Below are 21,522 nucleotides of genomic sequence, written 5' to 3'. Positions count from 1 at the left end.
GGCAGTCTCCCCCCCCCCCCCCCCCCCCTCCCTCACCTCAGCACAGGTTAAACTGTCTCACTGCAGCGACAATAACAAGAAATAAAAGGAGATGTTGTGATATGACACCCACAACCACAAGAAACTATAAAAAAAAAAAGGTAAGAAGAAAGGAGTTCAGTCAGAGAGAAGCGTGAGTCCCTCTGGAGAAGCTGCTTCCTGCAGCTCGACTTCACGCACACGTTCCAAAGCTGGAAACTTCACAGGCTGTTGCCACCGAGGTTTCATGAGGAAAGAAGGATTATTAACCCCTGCTCGGCCACGTGAGGAGGAAACTACCAGCACCTCCTCCTCCTCCTCTCCACTCTGCAGCAGCGGTGGAGGAAGGACTCAAACATCCTAATCAAGTCAATGGACAAATAAATTGACTAAATTGTACTAAAAGAATCACATTTGCTTCTCTCCTGAGGTCTTGCTTTGAAATATTCTTGAAGTGATACTGCACTTAAATGTGTTTTTAAACTGTAAACTAAATCATATGACTTTTCTTTGATGAAAAACATTATTGTTGGTGTTTAAATCATATTTGCTACCACATTTATTTCAAAAAAATCTTAATTTACGGGTTGAACATGGATCGAGTCGACCGTTTGGGACGTCTCTGTGAAAAAGTTGGGGGGGACTGTTGCATTGTGGGAAAGAGTCAGAAAGTGTGGACATCTGATGTGTTGACTCATTAATTGAGATTCTACTGTTGTATGTGTTTTGTCTTTTTTATTATATTAACGGACTCTGTACATAAATTGTGATATTTTCTGCATTTCTAATTGATGTCAGTTAGTTTCTTTTCTTCGCTGGACTTTGAAAATAAAAGATGATGTACTTATTAAAACTTGTATATTTTTTCTAGCAGTTTTCCCGGCAGCAGAACAAGGAAAGAGAGAAATGACCAATAAACTTTCTAAACTCTTCTGCATGACTTGTGTTCTTTATTTGATTGCACCTGCGTGGTAACAACAACAAAGGAAGCAGTGCATGGTGTCGTGGAGCAGGCGACTCGTTCTCCACCTCATTTATTTACATTCTTTTATTCACATTCACACATTTTGGCGTCTCGTCCACTTCACCACACAAACAATGAGATTTGTGTCGGTGCTGTCCATGGTGCTGATACTCAACCCTGATAATCAGAAACATGTAGTGTCTCCACATCTGGACACAACAGTGACACATGTGCTAAGTCCCAGGTTATCAAAGGTCTCTAAGCTCCGCCTCCTCTCAGGCGTTTTGTAAACATCGTGACACACTTTTAAAAAATGTTGAGAAACTCGAGTTAGAAAAAGACACAGGAACGATTCACGGGCAAAAACAGAATCTACAGCTGCAGGTGATGATCTGATCAGAGGAGAAAATGCTGTGTCACCGTATCGGTGTTAATCCATGACCGTTCATGTGTTTGCTGGTGTAAACAGGAATCACTGGAATAAGAAGCTCATCTCCTTCACATGTGAACAGTTGTATTATTTAAAAAACTGTACAGCAGCTGTTAGCGAAGACGATAGGGTCAGTAACACTTGGTGTTGATTCTTCATGATGCCAGATCTGTTCTCACGAGAAGGGGGTCAGGTGATAGGATGTTGTAGAATCAAGGATTCGACTTTGTTGTCCTCTTAAAGACCCGATCAACAAACAGACGTCTGTGTTTCTGTCTCTCCAGACTGAAATGAAAATGCAGTGTATGGACGTAGCTTGAGTCTTGTTTCTACCATCTTTTCTTCTTCTTGTGCTTTGAAGGCCCCCCCCCCCCACCACCACACTTTCTACTGTCACACCATCAGCCTTTAACTGGAGTGCGTCTCTGTTGTGTTGTGTGAATCAGTTGCAGCAACATCCGGTTTCACACGCTTCTATATGTGATCGGGAACCGTCTGCAGAGCTTCCTCTGGGTCTCTGTCGGTGTCCACGTTCTGCAAAGTTACAGACAAAACCACTGACGGGTCATTCAATACCAGACTGTGGAGCTGTTGCTGAACAGCGACCCCTAGGGGCCACATGGGGTAATTACAGGACATGAGAATTTTTCCTTCATCAGGTTGAACAATATTTTCATCTGCATCTTTGACATGTCAACGTAAAAAATCTAACAAAACACAAATCTGCAAACGTACTCAGTCAAGACAAAGTGCGGAATTGAACAACGGTCTAGAATATGACTTTTTTTGTTAACTTTCTCAGGGTTTGTGGTTTCTCCCCGTTTCTTGTTTTGTTTGTCTGTTTATCCGTTTGTCGGCAGGAACATGTAAACACCACAGACACAGTTGGTTTGAGAAGCTAAGAATCTGAAATGACTCGAGGAAACGTACCACCGGCTTCTCTCTGTGTGTGTTGACGGCCTCGATGTTGAGGAAGAAGGACTCGACCTTGCACCCTGTGATGGAAGAGAGGAACCAGACAGTCAGGGAAAGATTAACGGTGAGCGGAGCGGCCACACACTCAACAGGCCACAACCTACCGTAGGCTATGGGTGTGAGTTTGAGCACCGTGTGAAGGGGGCATCTCAGATAAGGCAGCCCATCTTCACAGGGAGGGGAAAGAAAACACTTAGGGGGGTTCAAACAAAACGTCACACGGTGTGAAACGTGGAAGTCGGGTTCTCTGTACCTGCAGGTTTGTCTAAGAAGTAAGCCAACAGGCAGCGCATTATAGCCTGGTGACAGACCACCAGGACGTTCTCCTGCCGCTCCAGCTCCATGATGACCGGCTCCAGACGATGGACGATGTCCTCGTAGGACTGGAGCAGAGACAAAATGATTAAACATTCCACAACCTGAGGTCGGTAAGACTTCATCAGCCAGACTCTGCCACTCACTTCACCCTTAGGGTAACGGTAACGATACTTGTCCTGGTCTCTCATGGCAAACTCCTCTGGGAAGTTCTCCTGGATCTCCTCGTAGGTGAGCTCCTCACATACGCCCTTGATGAGGAAAATCACAATGAGTCACTGCATCTACCTATCCATCTATCTATCTATCTATCTATCTATCTATCTATTTATGTATCTATCTATCAATGTATGTATGTATGTATGTATGTATGTATGTATGTATGTATGTATGTATGTATGTATCTATCTATCTATCTATCTATCTATCTATCTATCTATCTATCTATCTATCTATCTATCTATCTATCTATCTATCTATTTATGTATCTATCTATCAATGTATGTATGTATGTATGTATGTATGTATGTATGTATGTATGTATGTATGTATCTATCTATCTATCTATCTATCTATCTATCTATCTATCTGTATCTATCTATCTATCTATCTATCTATCTATCCATCTATCTATCTATTTATGTATCTATCCATCTATCAATGTATGTATATGTATGTATGTATGTATGTATCTATATATCTATATATCTATCTATCTATCTATCTATCTATCTATCTATATATCTATCTATCTATCTATCTATCTATCTATCTATTTATGTATCTATCTATCAATGTATGTATGTATGTATGTATGTATGTATGTATGTATGTATGTATCTATCTATCTATCTATCTATCTATCTATCTATCTGTATCTATCTATCTGTATCTATCTATCTATCTATCTATCTATCTATCTATCTATCTATCTATCTATCTATCTATCTATCTATCTATCTATTTATGTATCTATCTATCAATGTATGTATGTATGTATGTATGTATGTATGTATGTATGTATGTATGTATCTATCTATCTATCTATCTATCTATCTATCTATCTATCTATCTATCTATTTATGTATCTATCTATCTATCAATGTATTATGTATGTATGTATCTATCTATCTATCTATCTATCTCTCTATCTATCTATCTATCTATCTATCTATCTATCTATCTATCTATCTATCTATCTATCTGTATCTATCTATCTATCTATCTATCTATCTATCTATCCATCTATCTATCTATTTATGTATCTATCCATCTATCAATGTATGTATATGTATGTATGTATGTATGTATCTATCTATCTATCTATCTATCTATCTATCTATCTATCTATATATCTATCTATCTATCTATCTACCCATCTAACCACCTACCTTCCCACCTACCCTACCTACCTACCTACCTACCTACCTACCTACCTACCTAGATTAGGATTGGGAAATCTACCTGGATAATGTAAACTCAAAAGTCACTAAAATCTAGAACATAGGTCCACTTATTTTTAAACATTTTAATGAAGAACTTTATCCTATTGAATCTTCAATCGTCTGAAGAACGTTATAAACTCACGGCGTCGATCTCATTGAGAGCCTTCCACTGTTCATACTGGACCCCCAGAGCCTCTGCCGTCTGGATGGTCCTCTTCATGTGGCTCGTCCACACCTTCAGGTCCCTGATGTTCTGACTCCTGATGAAGGTTGCCAGGGAGGTGGCATACTGGAGGAGATGAAGAGGAGATGAACATGAAGCCACAGAGGTCGTATTTCCTTTTAACGTCCGCTCTTATCTTGCTTCTTTACCTTGTGTCCTCTGGGCGAGAGGCCCGAGTCCCCCCCGATGCGACCCAGCAGGTTGAGTTCACTCTCTCCGTGGCGACTCAGATAGATGGACCTCGGCGTGACGTGGATGTTCATGAGGTAGTAGACGATCCTGCTCTGAATGTGGTCCTGGACCCGGTTCACCAGGTATCTGCTGCCCACGTCGAAGATCTTGATGTAGGAGAGCTTCCTGCTCAAAGTCATGGAATTTGGGGAAAGTTAACTTTAGAAATGAATTCACCAGATAGGAAATGAAACCAGTACGGTCAGTACCTGTCTTTCTCGTCGTCTATCGACATGTAGCTGGCTCTGTAGCACTCGATGCGCTGGATGAAGTCTTCCTTGGCTTCATCTATGTCACGATCCACGTAATCTGGACTCCCAAACTTTACTTGCTGTAAAGTAAAAATTTAAAAGTTTAACTGAAATCACTACGTCCCACTTCTAGTATTATAATGGTAAAAACACCATATCAGAAGATGTGAAGGTGCACGTTACCTTGATATTCTCTGCAATGATCTCTGGGTCATCACAGATTGATTCCACAAAGAAAACCTGCACAACAATTCATTCAACCAGTGAGATGTAGAGTTACTGGGAGGCAGGTGAGCTTTTTGGACCGATACTAAGTGGAACCAATCTTCAGATCAAACTGTTGGTAAGAAAACAAACCAGTATATATTTCCTGTGTCACTTCCACACCTTTACTTGCCTTGTAGCCTTTTTCCTTCGCAAAACACAGAATGCTGGTCCTCCTCTCCCTGGTGGTGTTGGTGGCATCAAACACCTGCAGGTCAAACGTGCTGTCAATAACACATCCAGGCAATATTTGGATATGAAGCACATTCAAAATGTTATGTTTTTAACACATTTTAATACAATGTCATGCAATTTATCATGAGGTTTGTTGTTTAATTTAATGTATTTAAAACATTTTACAATGCTCTTATTGGACACAAATCATGATTTCTTCCCTCACTTTCAATTTTGACTCCTGACAATAAAACAGATTTTACACAAATTCATAAATAACCTGTGGCGCCATTATTGTTTTTATTTTCTTCTATCAATTAATAATTGTTTTTGTTTTGTAAATCTGTGTTTTCATCTATTAGAATAACAGGATTCTGCAGAAACATGTTGAAATGCATCGTATGCTTCCGAAAACTCAGCCAGAAAACATTCTCCTGTCTTAAATCAAGCTTTAATCTTAACCATAATGATTTAGTAAAGTCAGAGGATTTGCAGGAGACACAGTTTTGAGGCTGGAATATCTTTTCATACTTTATCTTTAATCTTTCCCATGCGATAACTAATTGTTGAATTGTAATTGGAGGGACAGTCTTAGTTGTCCTCTGACTTACGGCCACTTGTCCCTGTTCCTTGGTGAAGTAGACGGTGACGTCTTTGAGGGCGGACGTTGCACAGGCCCTGACGGAGAGGTGAAACTTGTGAGGACACAATGTGAGGAAATACTGAGGAGGACAAAACAGATTTAACACTCAGCGACTCATCAGAGCATCTGTGTCGTCCGTACTTGCGGATCCTCATGGCCTCCTCGTTGTCCGGTTTGAAGAACTCAAAGTTCTTGTAGATCTTGACGGCCTCTCTTCGGTACTGGCCGACGTTAAACACTGACGGGAGAGAAGAAGATTAAATCTGCCCTGTGTCTCATGTTCTGTTATTTGTCCGTTACGTCAGGATGTCTTTTTGAACGCTGACTTTTTGTAGGAACTCCGATCCAGTTGAGGTAGCGGGTGAGCTTCTTGGAAATGTACGTCTTCCCTCTGGCAGGAAGACCCACCATCACGATCATCGTGGGAGAGTTACAGAACTGAGGCACCGAGGCTGAGAAGAAAACACACAGACACACAAACATGACACAAAAGCGACAGGAGTCTCAAACACTTATCAGCCACGTGTGTGTGTTTGTGTTATATGTGTTCATATGTAGTCTGGGTAGTCGTACTGATATATAAGGTCAACAAACATGATGTTGTACGTGTCACACACCAACAACCACAGCCACAGCTAGCAGATAGCGAATTAGAGACAAGCTCTTCGCCATTCACCACAACTTGTATTTACGATAGTGTACGTATCCTACCTGTAGGGGGTGCTACAGTACAGCCGAGCGTGAATCGTGCATGGTGTCGCTTTAAAGGCCCGAATAAGTTAATAATTGTTATTGCAAATCTAAATGTTATTGTGTCCGTCACCATCAAATCAACGTTGACGTAAGAAAGATGTTGCTGCACATTGAAGTGACAGAAGAGCATCAGCTGGGTTCGACTGATCAAATGCAAACGAGGTAAACAACTCTCTGATGCTCTGTGTGTGTGCGTGTGTGTGTGTGTGTGAGTGTGTGGGTGTGTGTGTTGCTGCCAAGGTAATCTTCATTAAGGGAGAATGGAAGAGCTCCGTGGTGCAGCTCTAATGTCTGCAAACCAGGGAGCCTCTGTACTGAGGCTTATCTGTCTGCCAGCCTCTGGCAGCGTGCCATGACACAGAAAACTGTCTGAGCAACAAGAGAAACACAAAAAGAAGACACATAAATACGTTACAGCAATGACATCATCATTTGCAAACAGTCGATACACCTTCGAGGGAGTGAGAAGAAAAGTTTTACCGACTAGATGCTCCACCTCCTCAGGTAGAAGTTGGCGTGCGGCGCCATATGGTCGACAAAACAAAACGCTCCCAATCTCAAAGTGTGTTTAAACTGTCAGGATCTTCCCTGCAGGTCGGTGCAATTCAGCTCAGCTCCACACAACAAGGCCCCAACTACAACTTCACAGTTATCTAAAGTGGAAAATGAACTGAAAGAGCCTCTTCTGAGATAAATCTAAATCTCATATACTTACACACAAATCTCAAACCTGTGTTTCTCACCCAGTCACGACTCTGGTGTTTCCTGCTTGTCTGTCATTTATAGAGCATACGGCAGGATCACTTGCCAGATAACAAAAGTACCCGGATGACCCGTGCGTGTCTATACATGGACGGGGAGAGGGTCAGACTCCAGGCTGTTCCAATATGAATGGAATATGCCGCGTCAGCAAAATGCTGAAAGGCCCACGGCAGACAGAGCACAGAGAGCCAGCTCGGACCTGGTCTGGTCCTGTCTGGCTACCGCTGACCCCTCTCTGTCTCAGACTGTCCGTCCCCTGACTGGACTGGACTGGTCCGGGCCCAGTGCAGAACACACACCTCTGACTTGTAACACCACCTTCGATCTGCGGGAACCAGAGTTCAGTGAAAACAGAGTAGAGGCTTCTAATCTGCATGTCACTGCACTTACATCCCCTCCTGCGGTTCAGGCTGCAGCCCATCCCCGGCACCCAGATTTTGAGCAGAGGAGTCTGGGTGAGCGTCTGCTGCTCGGCGGACGCATTAATGGTGAGAGCCATGAGGCCTGCAGAGCGCCGGGCGGAGGAGTGGAGCTACCAAAGCCCTGCGATGTGTGTGCTTCACTGCACACTACATACTGCAGGTCAGCTGACTGCAGCAAAGGAGAGGTACTTGGTAGGCAGAAGGAGGAGGAAGAGGGGGAGGAGGAGGAGGAGGAGGAGGAGGAGGAGGAGGAGGATCTGAGGCCTCGCTGCATGTCTGCCTCTCAAAGGAGAGCAGCTGCCAAAATCTCTGGAGTGATGTCACCCAGCAGGGAATCCTCCCAATCCAGCTAACTGTGCATCCACTGGTTTGGAGTCAGATGTGCAGAGTCCTGTGAGACCAGTGAAGAGCTGGGGGGAGCTCAGATGAGCCCAGTTTGTTTATCAGACTGAGGGAGATTCTTTCTCACCACCAGAGGGCAGTTAAAACCTGACATTTGAAAATCTATCACTGATACTGATTTTAAAAAACAACGTTATCCTGACAACAGAGCTCATATTGTCTCGTGGAAACACCGGAACAAAAGTCTGTTTGGGGTTTTAATCCCTGTCGGCTTGTGATGTGGGATGATTGTAATTTTCAATCTTTGCTGTGAGGCCCCTTTGTGCAGCAAGTCCTGTATGAAAAGTACTGTACAAACAAAGTTTATTATTATTATTCTCATTGTTCTATTGTGCGGTGGATCAGCGTATTGTCAACTCCAGGCTGGCAGTTCGATCCCTTTTTCCCCCTTTCTGCAAGTGTCTCTGGATACTGAGCCTGAACTCATGTTATGAGTTATGAGTCTGAAATGAAACTTAACCAACAAACTAAATAACAAACTTGTAACTACACAAAAATGACAGTTACTCTTGACGTGGCAATTCTGCAAATTCCAATATGACAACGAGGAACGAGACACAAACCTCTGACAGTGTTGTCACACATTAATGCTCAGAGCGCGATCTGAAGCGTTTCTTTCTCTTTACATATTTAGCTCCTTCCTCTCCTGATTCAATCAGGCCGAGATTCATTCAGTGGGACAGGATATGATCAAGGTAACAGGGTATATACAGATTCAATCCTGATCAATCAAAGGGGAAATTAACACGATTACAATGTGCCTGATCAATATGTTAAGTTTCCCTCACACTCTTCTTCATGCATGTTATTTATCCAGTTTTAAATAATACCATGTTAAGATGCTTTGTGCGTTTAGAGACTGTGTTTGTTATAAGTTCAGTTAATCAGCCGTCGGGTCCCTTCACTGACGCTCGTCATTAGAGTTAAGAGTTATTATCTCTGAATTATCTTTATATCTCTGGTTTTATCAACTTCTCTCAATAGTTGACCCTACATAGCTGGACTGGGTTGATGTCTAAACTCAGTGGATGGTTTTGTGTTGCCATTTAAAACTGTTTTTAAATATTTCATCATAGTTTGTGTTCAGACCCAAATTGACCCTCAGAGACAATAAAGTCTTCTCATTCTCAGAAACAGGAAAAGAAAGTTCATTTAAAAGAGTAAAACATTTAAACAGATGTGTTCTGTGAATAAAGTGTCATCGTTTGGAACAGAGAATTACTTCCAGACACACATCAGTTCTCTGAGTTGACTACAAAGCTCCTTAAATATCATATGTCAACAAAACATAATAAAAATCTTTTCCAAGAAATGAAAAAGTTGGAAATCGTAAACCCTGTATCCGGGAGTCAGATGCCAGACGTTTCAATCAGGAAACATCATCGTGCAGCTTCGGCCGATGTTCAAAGTCTATGAAGCAGTTTCTCTTTGTTCTTTGTTTCCTGTTTCTGAAGAAAGGAGTTCAGCATGTCCTCCCAAACCACGGCCTGGAGTCGGTCCTCACACACACACACTCACAAACACACACACACACACTCACATGTTTGTACTTCTGTCTTAGTGAGGACACTAAACCTAACCCTAACCCTAAACTAACCCTAACCCTAACCCTCGAGGTAATGCATTCCCACACCCTTACCCTCACCTTAACCATCCAAACTAGATGCTTAACCATTACTCTAACCCAACCCTAACCCAACCCAAATCCTAAACCAAGTCCTGACCCTGAAACCGCCCATTGAAAAGTCAGGACTGGTCAAAATGTCCTCACTTTCCAAAAATATCCTCCATCTGTAGGGTCTATATGTCTAAAATGGTTCTCACAAAGATATACATTACACAGCGTGCAGGCTCTCAAAGGGGACATCTTCCTCTGGTGAACATGTGCTTGTTTGTTAACTTTAGACGAGTTGTAAGTGAGATTGTCCTTCAAAGCAAAATAAACAATCAAGTCCATGAAATAACAGGAAAAGACAGCTGTTCTCTTAACTTCAAATTTCTTCTTGTGCAATTTCCCTCAACGTGGAAACAGCGTCACTGCTGCTTGACTCATTTCTGACAACCAGCAGCCTGTTGTTACTCTCCCTGTCAGGATGAATACATCTATGCACATGTGTTAGTAGACGCTTCACCGCCGGTTGTGTGTCTCACGCTCTCTGCAGGAACCTCACCTGTGCTGTTACACCTGTGGAGCCTCATGTGTTCCAGCTGGGGAAGCTCCATTCTGTGCTACGCTCCCATGAAGCCGGCAGCAGAGCCGCACAAACCAGGATGAACAGGACTGATGCTCTCCTGAGAGAAACTAGACCCTTAATGCCACAGGATTCTCCACCCACCCCCACCCGGCCCTGCAAGTCGTCTCTTTTCCACGCACAGGGACATATGATAGCAGCTCCCAGGGCTTGGCCTTTACTGTTTGCCAGGGCCGGAGTTCACGACGCACACATATGGTGAGTGAGCAGCCGCACTCGGAGGGCGCAGCACGACAAGTGCAAAGGTCGCTGAGGAGCACTTTGTTGTTGCTCGGGTTGCAAGAGGAGGCCTCAACAACATTTATACCAGCACTCACCAATCACTCATCCCACAGGTCGGCTGCACACTCCTCCACAAAGAGAGAGGGAACGCATGAAACAATCAAATGATGATGAACAACTTTATTTATTATTACAGTCAAGTACTGAACCATCACGGTCGTTTAAATAATCCGACTGGACGATTCACCGGATAAATCGAATCCAAAGTACTAGCCACTTGTAGGTCTTGACTTTGTGAAGTGTTTAAAATAAACAAGTGATGACACTTCTGCCTATCATGCTGCTGCAAATCAGAAGTCAGATTCCAGAGTGAACACACATGAAGTATTCAGATTCAGTTTGATTAGTAAAAAGGTTTTATAGTGTTGAGCTACAGGAGGACTCTCTCCAAACCGTGAATTGTGTTGACACATCTACTACAGAGTTGAACCAGTAAATTACAAGTGAAGCTAATTATAAACTTGTATATGATTCACCTCCGTCAGTAAAACACGACGTTTCTGCTGCCGGCAGCTGTGGTTTGTAAAATCCAGTCCAGTCTGTGAGTTCGTCGGTTTGGCCGTTCTCCAGACGGAAGAAGAGGAATCTCTTCACGTGACCTTTCCTCCTTTCCTCTGCTGTAACACTGACGGACCCATTATGTTTAAAAAAAGACTCAAGCAGCAGAACTGTTGCATAACAACAGAAGCATATAACAGAACCATTGTGTGTTATGTTCCAGCAACGTGAAATCTGAAAGGTTTGAAATAACCTTTTTACAAATAGATGATACAGAAGGACTCTACACAGACACGGGGGTGCAGTGGAAAAGGGCAGTGGAGAAGTTCACGCCCCAGTTGGTTCAGGGTCTCTCTCTGATGAGTTTACATACGTTCTCCCAGTGTCAGTGGGTTTGTGTCTATAAATCATCTGCAGCCCGCTCACACTCCTCCAAAGGAAAAGCAGTAGATTGAAGGAAGGATGAAAACACATTTCATAAGCTTGTGTGTCTACTCCAATCAGTATTACACATTTCAGACAAGCAAAAGCATTGTTGAAAGTAGAAAGCTTCTCTTCCTGTCACAGTTTATCAGTAGCATCTCTATGCGGCCCCGGATATGAAAGGGGGACGGGGGGAGAACTATTCTAACAAATATGAAATTCCTTTACATCCGCCGAGTTATCAAACCTAACAGTTATTCAGAAGAACATAGACCACCTTTATCTCATGAATTATTAAAGCGTTGCACATATGTTCCTGCTTCAACACAATTGTTTTTATCATTTCCGTGAAAATCCCCAAAGTGGATGAAATCGGCACCAGATGTCTTCGGCTGAAGCAAAACAAAACCGCGGCCACAGGAACAAATCTGGGCGGAGGGTTTTTCAGGAGGGGGCACCGGGCTTCTGAGAACAGCAGCAGAGGACTGGGCCGATTCAGGGACATGCAGGGTTATACATTCACTTCTTTAAACAGTGCTGTCGCATGATAAGGTCAAACACTGGATTCTCCTTGGTTCAGCCGACGAGTCGCAGTGTGAGGCTACAGAGGGCGGAGGTAAGAATTGATTTTCACTCACAAACCTGTTTTCAAAGCGTCTGGGGACAATGTGGTTTTGTTTAATGTGCAGATGATTCATCACACCACAGTTTTCTTTATTTAAACGGGTCGGAGACGCCTGTTGCTTCATACTCTGCATCTGCATCTGCATCAAGCTGCTGCTGAAGACACAGCCTCACAAACCACAAGCTTTCACGCCCCGTGTTTTGTTTGTCTTGACATGTGTCCTCCCTGCAGCTCAGATGAACGTTGTTTTTTTCCTGTGAACTGAGGTTTTGATAACGGCTGCTGCTCTTAATTCCATTTCATGATGTGATGATTTATCAGGCAGAAAATCCCCCACAGAGTTTGTCTCATAAACATTTCAGGTTCCAGATGATTCTGCTAACATGAGTATTTACACTTATTACATATAATAAGTATTATGGGCACAAGGACTTTGACTGGAGATTACTTCACTGTGACTTGAGACTCTGTTCAAAGAGCGAAAAGTAGCGGACCAGTCAAATTTAGAGAAAACAAAGCCTCATGTCTTCTGTGATCTGGAGACAAAGGACAGCTTCCAGAACTACCCCCCCCCCCCCTCCTCCCCCCATGGTGCTTCCTCTTCACATCTTGGTGTTAAACCTGCCCCTAGACACAACTTTCAACCACTATTGGTCACTGTGTGCCCTATGACCTTGAGTTCACCAGGTCAATAAAAGCCCAGTTCCCCCTCTCTCCCTTCTCTTTTCTACTCACTTCTCCGGGGGAAGACGTGGTTGTCTCTCTCTCTACTCACACTGGAGGACACGTGAGTGTCTCTCGTGCTCACCCAACCAGGGAGACCTTTTCCCTGGCCGAGCTCTTCTGACCTCCGAGCAGGCCTACCAGGAGCAGACTGCATGAACTGGTAACACAACTCGGCTACTTACACTGGGCCGTGCACAGGACTGTTTAATTCTATTCATGTAGTGTCTTTTAAGGATGATTTGTGTGATATTTTGGAATTAAGTTATTTGAAAATCTAATGTTAGTTCTTCTTTTAATACATTCTCTGACCTCAGACACAAACATCTCCTCAAACTTAACACATACATGTTATACTCACATACACATGTTTATAGTATGTGCACTTAGTTAGTTTGTGTGTTTTTATGATAAATGTTTTTCTTTAACACAAATGTTGTCTACATGAATGTTTCATAAGTGTGTATTTTTTTAATGGAAATTAAAGACAAAGTTGGCTACTTTTCCATTACATCACTCGAAACTTGCTCATATTAAATAATATTTTTGGTGATATTTAAGTTTAATAACCTACTATATATTTTCATATTTTATATATATTTTATATCAGAATGGATTGTGGGTATTAAACATGGTGTGTGTGTTCTTAATCAGGAGATTGAGTTGTGTCTTGTCAGTGGGAATTAAATCCTGTAAAAGGAGCTGTAGTTGTGTTGATTTTCTCTCGCTCATTAAAACATAATGGAGATAAAATGCAGATTCTTTCTGTTGCATGTATAAGCTGCAGATGTTTCTTCATCGGGTTCTGTCTTTCTTCTGCAGCGATGGAGTCCCATCGAGCTCTGGCGTTCGTCTTACTGTTTTCAGCGACTCTGGCCTCCTGCTGTGATGGCGGCAAAGTGCTGGTCTACCCCGTGGATGGGAGCCACTGGCTGAACATGAAAATCCTGGTGGAGGCGCTGCACTCTCAGGGCCATCAAATCACGGTGCTGCGCTCCACCACCAGCTGGTACGTCGCCGAGATCTCCCCCCATTACAGATCCATCACCATCCACCAGGAGCAGGCCCAGAACCTGGAGAGCCAGTCCTTCATGACCTCTTTCCTGAAGAAGTCGCTCGACATCCGCCGACAGCAGGGCTCTCCGTGGGCGTTCGTGGAGTTTTACAGGAACCTTTTCGAGATGATGAGGGAGAACCAGCATACTGTGGCGAAACTGGTTGTCAGCATCTTTGAGAATAAGACGCTGATGCAGGAACTGAGGGAAACTGGATACGACCTCTGTCTGACAGACCCGGCGTTTCCCGCCGGCGTGCTGGTGGCACATCACCTCCACCTTCCCCTGGTTTTGAACGTGCGCTGGCTATTCAATGGCGAGGCTCACTTTTCTGTTGCTCCTTCTCCTTTGTCCTACGTCCCCCAGTTGTTTACTCACAGCTCAGACTCTATGAACTTTTTTCAAAGAACCCAGAATATAATCTATCACAGCATACTGGTGTACATGTACCACTACGTCTCAAATCCGCCTTACCAGGCTGTTTGTGATAAATATTTCGGAAAGGACGTCAACGTCATGTCTCTCATCCAGGGAGCAGATCTGTGGCTAATGCGAGTGGACTTCACATTCGAGTTCCCCCGGCCCACTATGCCCAATGTGGTCTACATCGGCGGCTTCCAGGGAAAACCCCCCAAGCCTCTTCCGACAGATTTGGAAGAATTTGTGCAGAGCTCTGGTGAACACGGGGTGGTCGTCATGACCCTGGGGACCCTGCTGAACGACCTCGGCCCCGAGATATCGGAGATCATCGCCTCAGCGTTCGCCAACCTCCCGCAGAAGGTGGTGTGGAGACACACCGGGAAAAGGCCGGTCACACTTGGGAACAACACCATGCTGGTGAAGTGGCTGCCTCAAAATGACATACTCGGTCACGCAAAGACCAAGGTGTTTGTCACGCACGGCGGCACCAACGGGATCTACGAGGCCATCTACCAAAGCGTCCCCATCCTGGGCATCCCCCTCATCTTCGATCAGTACGACAACATGGTGCGTCTGAGGGCGCGGGGAGTAGCTGAGATCGTTGAGGTGACAACTATGGATGTGGAGTCCCTGACAAGTACCCTGAGGAACATCGTAGACCCGGAGAAGCCGTACAAACAGAACATGGTCAAACTGTCCCAGCTGCACCGCGACAAACCAATGAAGCCCTTAGACAGCGCCGTCTTCTGGATGGAGTTCGTCATGAGGCACGGGGGGGCAGCTCATCTGCGCACAGAGTCATACAAGCTGCCTTGGTATTCGTACTATTGTCTCGATGTGATGGCAGTGATTGCGGCGTTCGGCCTGATGGTCATTGCATCAGTCTGGGTTTCCTGTAGATATCTCATCAGACGCTTCATATGGACCAAGACGTCCTCATCCAAGTCAAAGAGGGAATAGAGGAGGGGTTTGCTTTGTGAGGTCACCTTGACCTTTGACCTTTAACCACCATAAATCGAATGAGTTCAACCATGAATCCAAGAATAATTGCACCAAATTTGGGGAAATTACTTTGCGTTCAAGGGAATGGGACGGTTGGGACGAATGGGAGGAATGGGACGGACAACCTGAAAACACAATACCTCCGGTCTCTGGCTATTGCCGGCGCGGAGGCATAATTGTTTGTTGCGCCAGACGGGAAAATGTCAATCACCTGTGATGGTTCAGACTTTGACTTTGGTTTTAGATTGTTGTTTCTGTAGAAGTTGCTTATTCACCTGTTTGCTTGATTTATTATTTAATTTTAATAGAATTATATCGATCAATTGCAAATGTTTTGAGTTTTGTCTTGTCATAGGGAGTTTTGTTGTCCTTTCCAGTGCCCAACTATCATTTCTGCTGATAAAATAAGTCTTCACCGGAGAGAGAAGAAACCGACACAGTGCAGTTTACTGGTTTCCTCTGTGGTTCATATCTGAGCAGCCACACTAACTGTAGTTATGAGTGCACCCAGTTCTCTGTGCCAGTATCTTCAGGTTTTTCTTCCTCAAAAAATAAAGCTGCTTTAACTTTCAGAAATGTTTGCGTGATTTCTCTGATGCTTGTATGGTCTTTGCTCAATCAGAATCTTGTTGTCTTGCAGAGTTTGTCTCGGGCCTGACTTCAAACTCTGTCCTTTAGCGGCCAGATCGACCACAGCTACTACGATTTCAACAGAACAAGAGATATTACTCATTCTGTCTCCTGAGCACAGGTTTGGACAAATGCTTCCCCTGCAGATTGGCTGGCGCATGAGAAGTCGTACATGTAGGAATGTGTCTGTGCGGTCAAACATTACACCTCCTTGTCACTTACACTCCTCCTCAACGTGGGAGTAAACAGAAACATAAACCTTCTTTCTCCTATCTCAACACTGGGCCTGTTTACATTCACCTTATTATATTTGATTCTAAGGAGGCAGACGACAGAATCCTTCCTCTGTTCTACGTGATAGAAACTGGGTCAGAACTACACGACCCACGAATGACTCTCTTGGATAATAGTGAAAATGAATATCCAGCTCCTCAACAGGATGAATCATCTCCTCGTCAATGGCTCATCCTTCTGCCAAGTTTTGTGGATATCACTTCTGTAGTTTTTGCAACAAACAGCGAAGGGTGAAAACGTAACGTCCTCTTTGAAGGTAGCAAATCTTGACTAATTGTTTTAGTTTGTTTAAGGCTCCTCTTGTCGAAACAGTTTCATCATATAAAAAGTACAGGTGCAGAATTGGAGTCATGTTAGAATGCAGACATTCGAGTGATGAAGATGCTGCCACACGTTTATATTGGAAGGTAAGAGTCGCCCTCTGGTGGCAGAGGCCAGCTAAGTTATTTCCCCTTCACCAACTCCAGATGAACTGAAAGAGGAACAGGGTCAAACCTCTTCATGCGATGTGTAATGTGTCGCCCACACATGTTTATACGTACGTGTGGTCGAGTTGAATGAGGAAACATGAATAGAAAAAAGAAAAAAAAACTCTACAGGGAAAGTTTAGAGAAATTATCTCAGAGTTTCTGTTTCCACCTTTCACCTAGTCGACTTTCGAGAAATCATCAGTGGGGATTTTGAACAATTGTCAAATCAATAAGGAGAATGTTTTATTTCCTCGAACCAGACTTAATCTAAATTATGACCATTTCACAGGCAGAAAGAAATCATTAAATTTGGAAATGCAAATGTTTGATGGACCAAATTTGAGTGTAAATACTGACTTAAATCCGCAGTTGTCCTTTTATAGTCTTAACAATACAAATGCGTCCTGACCTGAACAAAGTGCACGGCTTTGATGTTCAAGCAGAAAAAGTTTTTTTTATGTGAAACTCATCTACAATCTGCATCCTGTAAAAACACATTCAGTCAACTTCCCCTTTTTTAAAACTAGAATACATCTGCAACCGCAACACATGCTCCAAACTCTCCGCAAACCTCCACTAGAATAAAGCAGAGACAGTCGGAGCTGACATTTTATTTTTTAGCGTGTTACCAGCAATGTGAAACACAGATTAAAAAGGGAATATGTTACAGTGGGTAGCTCAATCCAGTCAAATACAGATGATGCAATTGTTGATCTTCATTCACACCGTAGAAACCGTGGTGGTGAACGGGCGCATGATGACTCGACGAGCAGATGTCAAAACTGAGCCGGAGTCTTTACTTGTGTTGAGGTAAACCAGAGGGTTGAGGGCGCTGTTCAGACACACCAGCCCCCGACCTATCTGATGGGCGATGTAAACTCCGTTGGACCACCTGTGACAGCTCCCGTGTTTGCTCAGAACTCTTGACCAGAGATTTAGGTTCTTGAACAGGTGATAGGGGATGTAACACACAGAGAAGAGAAGGATCAAAATGAACAGCAACCTCAGGCTCCTTCGCTTCAGATCCTTGTCCACGTTGTTTTTGGAGCAAAGTATGATAATCATATGTCCATAGCAGCCCAGCGTGATGAGGAGTGGGATACAAAACCCAGTCAGGGTCCTCCCCAGGCTGTACTTCAGGTAATCCTCCACAGATGCGCTGTGTGTGGTCTCGTAGCATTTCTCAGTTTGGTTTCCAGACGTCTTGATGTAGAACACGTCTGGAAGACTCTGGGCAGCCACCAGCAGCCACACGAGGACTGAGATGTTCACAGAATGAGTGACAGTGATTCTTCCCAACACTTTCATCGGGTGAACAATAGCCAGGTACCTGTACACGCTGATGCAGGTAAGGAATCCGATGCTGCCGTAGAGGTTCAGGTTGAAGCAGAATCTCGTTATCTTGCAGAATGTAGTTCCAAAGATCCACACATTCCCCTTGAAGTAGTAATCCACCAGAAACGGCAGCGTGAGCAGATACAAAACATCTGCAAGTCCCAGGTTGAGAACAAACACGTTGACGCTACCCAGTTTCTTCCAGTTCTGCCGCAAAGACTTCAACCCCCATGTGTTAGCAACCAGGCCGACGATGAAGACCAAGATTAAAACAGGAGGCAGGAATCTGCCGGTGAAATCAAAGTTGACAATAATACAAGAGGTTTTGTTCATGATCTTCTGAGCTGCAGTTCTTCCTCCTCGTGAATGTGATCGTCTCTTCTGGTTTCACATCTCAGATCTCGGCACACTTTATTCAAGTTCCTGCACGTTTTTTGATTCAGGAAACTACGTCAATGACGTGGTGCTGGTGCCAGGAGCAGGGCCTGACACAGAAAGGAAGTGATGCAATGATGGTTAAACCAAAAACAAGTTTTAACATTTTAAAACAGATTGATCCTATTTATTTATTCTACCTGTTAATATTTTATGATTTAAACTTTGATTAAACTTTGAGCCCATGTTGTTTTTAATGTCCCTATGCAGCACATTAACTCTGTGGAAGGGGCTTCATAAATAAAGCTGCCTTGCTCAATGTCAGAGGTCAGATGTTAAAGCCTATGTGAGAACAACACAATGTGAGAACAACACAAGAGAAGCTGGGGGTGGGGGGAGTTATCTAATATAAACTATTACTGGACATCAGTCAGACTTCATGTCCAACAGATGTCAGGTCCAACAAGGTCTTTTATGAAAATAGTTATATTAGTAGTTATCTAATAGTTATCTAGTTTTAAATTTGGTTTCATTTTCATGTGGAATCAGCTCGTTACAGCAGAAGGGGAAGTAAAACGTTTGGAAAAAGGCTTTTCAGACTTTAATGTGTGACTTCAGTAAGGAAATGAAAAACATCAATTTAGAATAATAACAATCATCAGGAAGACAAATGTAGGACCTTTGTAAAATATTTACATTATTACCTATACATAAAAAGTACAGAATTATTTACAGCAAAACAGTAAAATAAAGAAAGTGCAATATCATCTGACAACGCACACACACGCACACACACACACACATACACACACACACTTTCAAAGCTGCATTGGTCGAGCCAGTAAACAAGATCTGTCAACAGAGAGGCTGGAGTCATTCTGCAGGATTTCTATCTAACAAATACTCATTTTTAATTCATTTTAATTTGTTACTTGAGACGTCGTCGCCTTATAGCAAAGTCAATACATCTTTAAAAACATCTTCATGACCAAAGTAGCATCGAGATCAATGTCCTCGACTCATAGTTTAGGTTTTTCTGGATAGAAAAACACGATACAATTATTGAGACTTAATCGGACCGAATATATGAAACTTACTGCTTCAGTCCTGATGTTTCCAGTTGTGAAACATCAGGAGAATCAGAGTCAATTTTCTACTTTAAGGAAAAGTCAAATGTACTTTTATCTCATTTTACTTCAAACTTTGAGTTCATGATCAGGCCCCTTGAATTAAAAGGTTGCAGTTCCCTCTGAGGAGCTTTGTATCAGTGCACTGATGTGTCTTTCAAAACAATCTCAAAAAAACATTTAGAACCTTTAACTTCTACTTTCTGGGTTATGGACTTTTTGCAGCTGTTTTATAAAATGACGCAGCGTCAGGTCTGGGGAGTGATGGAGCTCAGTCACAGTCCAGCACATCAGCTGCAAAAGCTCATATTTAAGCTGCTTTAGCTCTCGACTCTTCCAGCCTCAACGCCACGTCACAACCGCCTCCGACCCAGCTCCAGATGATGCAATTGTTGATCTTCATTCACACCGTAGAAACCGTGGTGGTGAACGGGCGCATGATGACTCGACGAGCAGATGTCAAAACTGAGCCGGAGTCTTTACGTGCGTAGAAGTAAACCAGAGGGTTGAGGGCGCTGTTCAGACACACCAGCCCACGGCCTATCTGATGGCCGATGTAAACTCCATTGGACCACCTGTGACAGTTCCCGTGTTTGCTCAGAACTCTTGACCAGAGATTTAGGTTCTTGAACAGGTGATAGGGGATGTAGCACACAGAGAAGAGAAGGATCAAAATAAACATCAACCTCAGGCTCCTTCGCTTCAGATCCTTGTCGACGTTGTTTTTTGAGCAAAGTGTGATAATCATATGTCCGTAGCAGCCCAGCGTGATGAGGAGTGGGATACAAAACCCAGTCAAGGTCCTACCCAGGCTGTAGTTCAGGTAATCCTCCACAAATGTGTCGTGTGTGGTTTCGTAGCATTTCTCAGTTTGGTTTCCAGACGTCTTGATGTAGAACACGTCTGGAAGACTCTGGGCAGCCACCAGCAGCCACACGAGGACTGAGATGTTCACAGAATGAGTGACAGTGATTCTTCCCAACACTTTCATCGGGTGAACAATAGCCAGGTACCTGTACACGCTGATGCAGGTAAGGAATCCGATGCTGCCGTAGAGGTTCAGGTTGAAGCAGAATCTCGTTATCTTGCAGAATGTAGCTCCAAAGATCCACACATTCCCCTTGAAGTAGTAAACCACCAGAAACGGCAGCGTGAGCAGATACAAAACATCTGCAAGTCCCAGGTTGAGAACAAACACGTTGACGCTACCCAGTTTCTTCCAGTTCTGCCGCAAAGACTTCAACCCCCATGTGTTAGCAACCAGGCCAACGATGAAGACCAAGATTAAAACAGGAGGCAGGAATTTGCCGGTGAAATCAAAGCTGAAAAGAATACAAAAGGTTTTGTTCATGATCTTCTGAGCTGCAGTTCTTCCTCCTCGTGAAGGTGGTCGTCTCTTCTGGTTTCACATCTCAGGTCTCTGCACACTTTATTCAAGTTCCTGCACTTACTTTGATTCAGGAAACTACATCAATGACGTGGTGCTGCTGCCGGAAGCAGGGACTGACCCACACACAGGAAGTGGTGCAGTGATGGTTAAAACTGTTTCTTCGGCTGGTAACAGGCAGCAGGTGCTCAAAAGATGGACTCAAAAAAAAAATCTCCTTCAACTTAGTTTAACATTTTTAAACAGATTAATTCTTTTTATTTTATCTATTATTGTTGTATTATTTAAACTTTGCTTTAAACTCTGCGATCCGATTTTAAATTCTTTTGACTTTGTGCCCGAGTTGTTTTTA

General features: G+C 43.4%; 4 protein-coding genes across 4 annotated transcripts; 1 reads left to right on the top strand and 3 right to left on the bottom strand.

Moving 5' to 3' along the window:
- Positions 1-1,886: 1,886 nt before the first annotated feature.
- On the bottom strand, positions 1,887-10,495 carry pfkfb1 (6-phosphofructo-2-kinase/fructose-2,6-biphosphatase 1). Its single transcript, XM_053424909.1, has 14 exons — positions 10,444-10,495; positions 6,260-6,385; positions 6,075-6,171; positions 5,902-5,968; positions 5,250-5,324; positions 5,036-5,092; positions 4,811-4,932; positions 4,520-4,727; positions 4,290-4,436; positions 2,849-2,953; positions 2,641-2,770; positions 2,492-2,554; positions 2,343-2,407; positions 1,887-1,946 (listed from the first exon to the last, which is right to left on the bottom strand). The coding sequence occupies exons 1-14, from the start codon at positions 10,493-10,495 to the stop codon at positions 1,887-1,889; spliced, it is 1,374 nt and encodes a 457-aa protein (XP_053280884.1).
- Positions 10,496-11,961: 1,466 nt separating this feature from the next.
- On the top strand, positions 11,962-16,128 carry LOC128442427 (UDP-glucuronosyltransferase 2C1). Its single transcript, XM_053424883.1, has 2 exons — positions 11,962-12,343; positions 13,898-16,128. Exon 2 carries the CDS (start codon positions 13,900-13,902, stop codon positions 15,508-15,510), a length of 1,611 nt encoding a protein of 536 aa, XP_053280858.1. The 5' UTR covers positions 11,962-12,343; positions 13,898-13,899; the 3' UTR covers positions 15,511-16,128.
- Positions 16,129-17,542: 1,414 nt separating this feature from the next.
- On the bottom strand, positions 17,543-18,732 carry LOC128442459 (P2Y purinoceptor 1-like). Its single transcript, XM_053424923.1, has one exon. The coding sequence runs from the start codon at positions 18,612-18,614 to the stop codon at positions 17,667-17,669; it is 948 nt and encodes a 315-aa protein (XP_053280898.1). The 5' UTR covers positions 18,615-18,732; the 3' UTR covers positions 17,543-17,666.
- A 509-nt stretch (positions 18,733-19,241) lies between these two features.
- LOC128442461 (P2Y purinoceptor 1-like) lies at positions 19,242-21,247 on the bottom strand. The gene has a single exon (XM_053424925.1). It carries the CDS (start codon positions 21,132-21,134, stop codon positions 20,187-20,189), a length of 948 nt encoding a protein of 315 aa, XP_053280900.1. The 5' UTR covers positions 21,135-21,247; the 3' UTR covers positions 19,242-20,186.
- Positions 21,248-21,522: the final 275 nt, after the last annotated feature.

The sequence above is a fragment of the Pleuronectes platessa genome, chromosome 6, assembly GCF_947347685.1.
Source record: "Pleuronectes platessa chromosome 6, fPlePla1.1, whole genome shotgun sequence".
NCBI lineage: Eukaryota > Metazoa > Chordata > Actinopteri > Pleuronectiformes > Pleuronectidae > Pleuronectes > Pleuronectes platessa.
This window is presented reverse-complemented; position numbering and strand designations above follow the sequence as displayed.

Coding starts and splice junctions, on each gene's coding strand:
- pfkfb1 (XM_053424909.1), bottom strand. CDS start 10,495: ATGGAGCTTCCCCAGCTGGAACACATGAGGCTCCACAGGTGTAACAGC. Junction 6,386..10,443: donor CCACAGGTGTAACAGCACAG/GTGAGGTTCCTG, acceptor TTTTCTTCTCAG/CCTCGGTGCCTCAGTTCTGT. Junction 4,933..5,035: donor TCATTGCAGAGAATATCAAG/GTAACGTGCACC, acceptor TTTACTTTACAG/CAAGTAAAGTTTGGGAGTCC.
- LOC128442461 (XM_053424925.1), bottom strand. CDS start 21,134: ATGAACAAAACCTTTTGTATTCTTTTCAGCTTTGATTTCACCGGCAAA.
- LOC128442459 (XM_053424923.1), bottom strand. CDS start 18,614: ATGAACAAAACCTCTTGTATTATTGTCAACTTTGATTTCACCGGCAGA.
- LOC128442427 (XM_053424883.1), top strand. CDS start 13,900: ATGGAGTCCCATCGAGCTCTGGCGTTCGTCTTACTGTTTTCAGCGACT.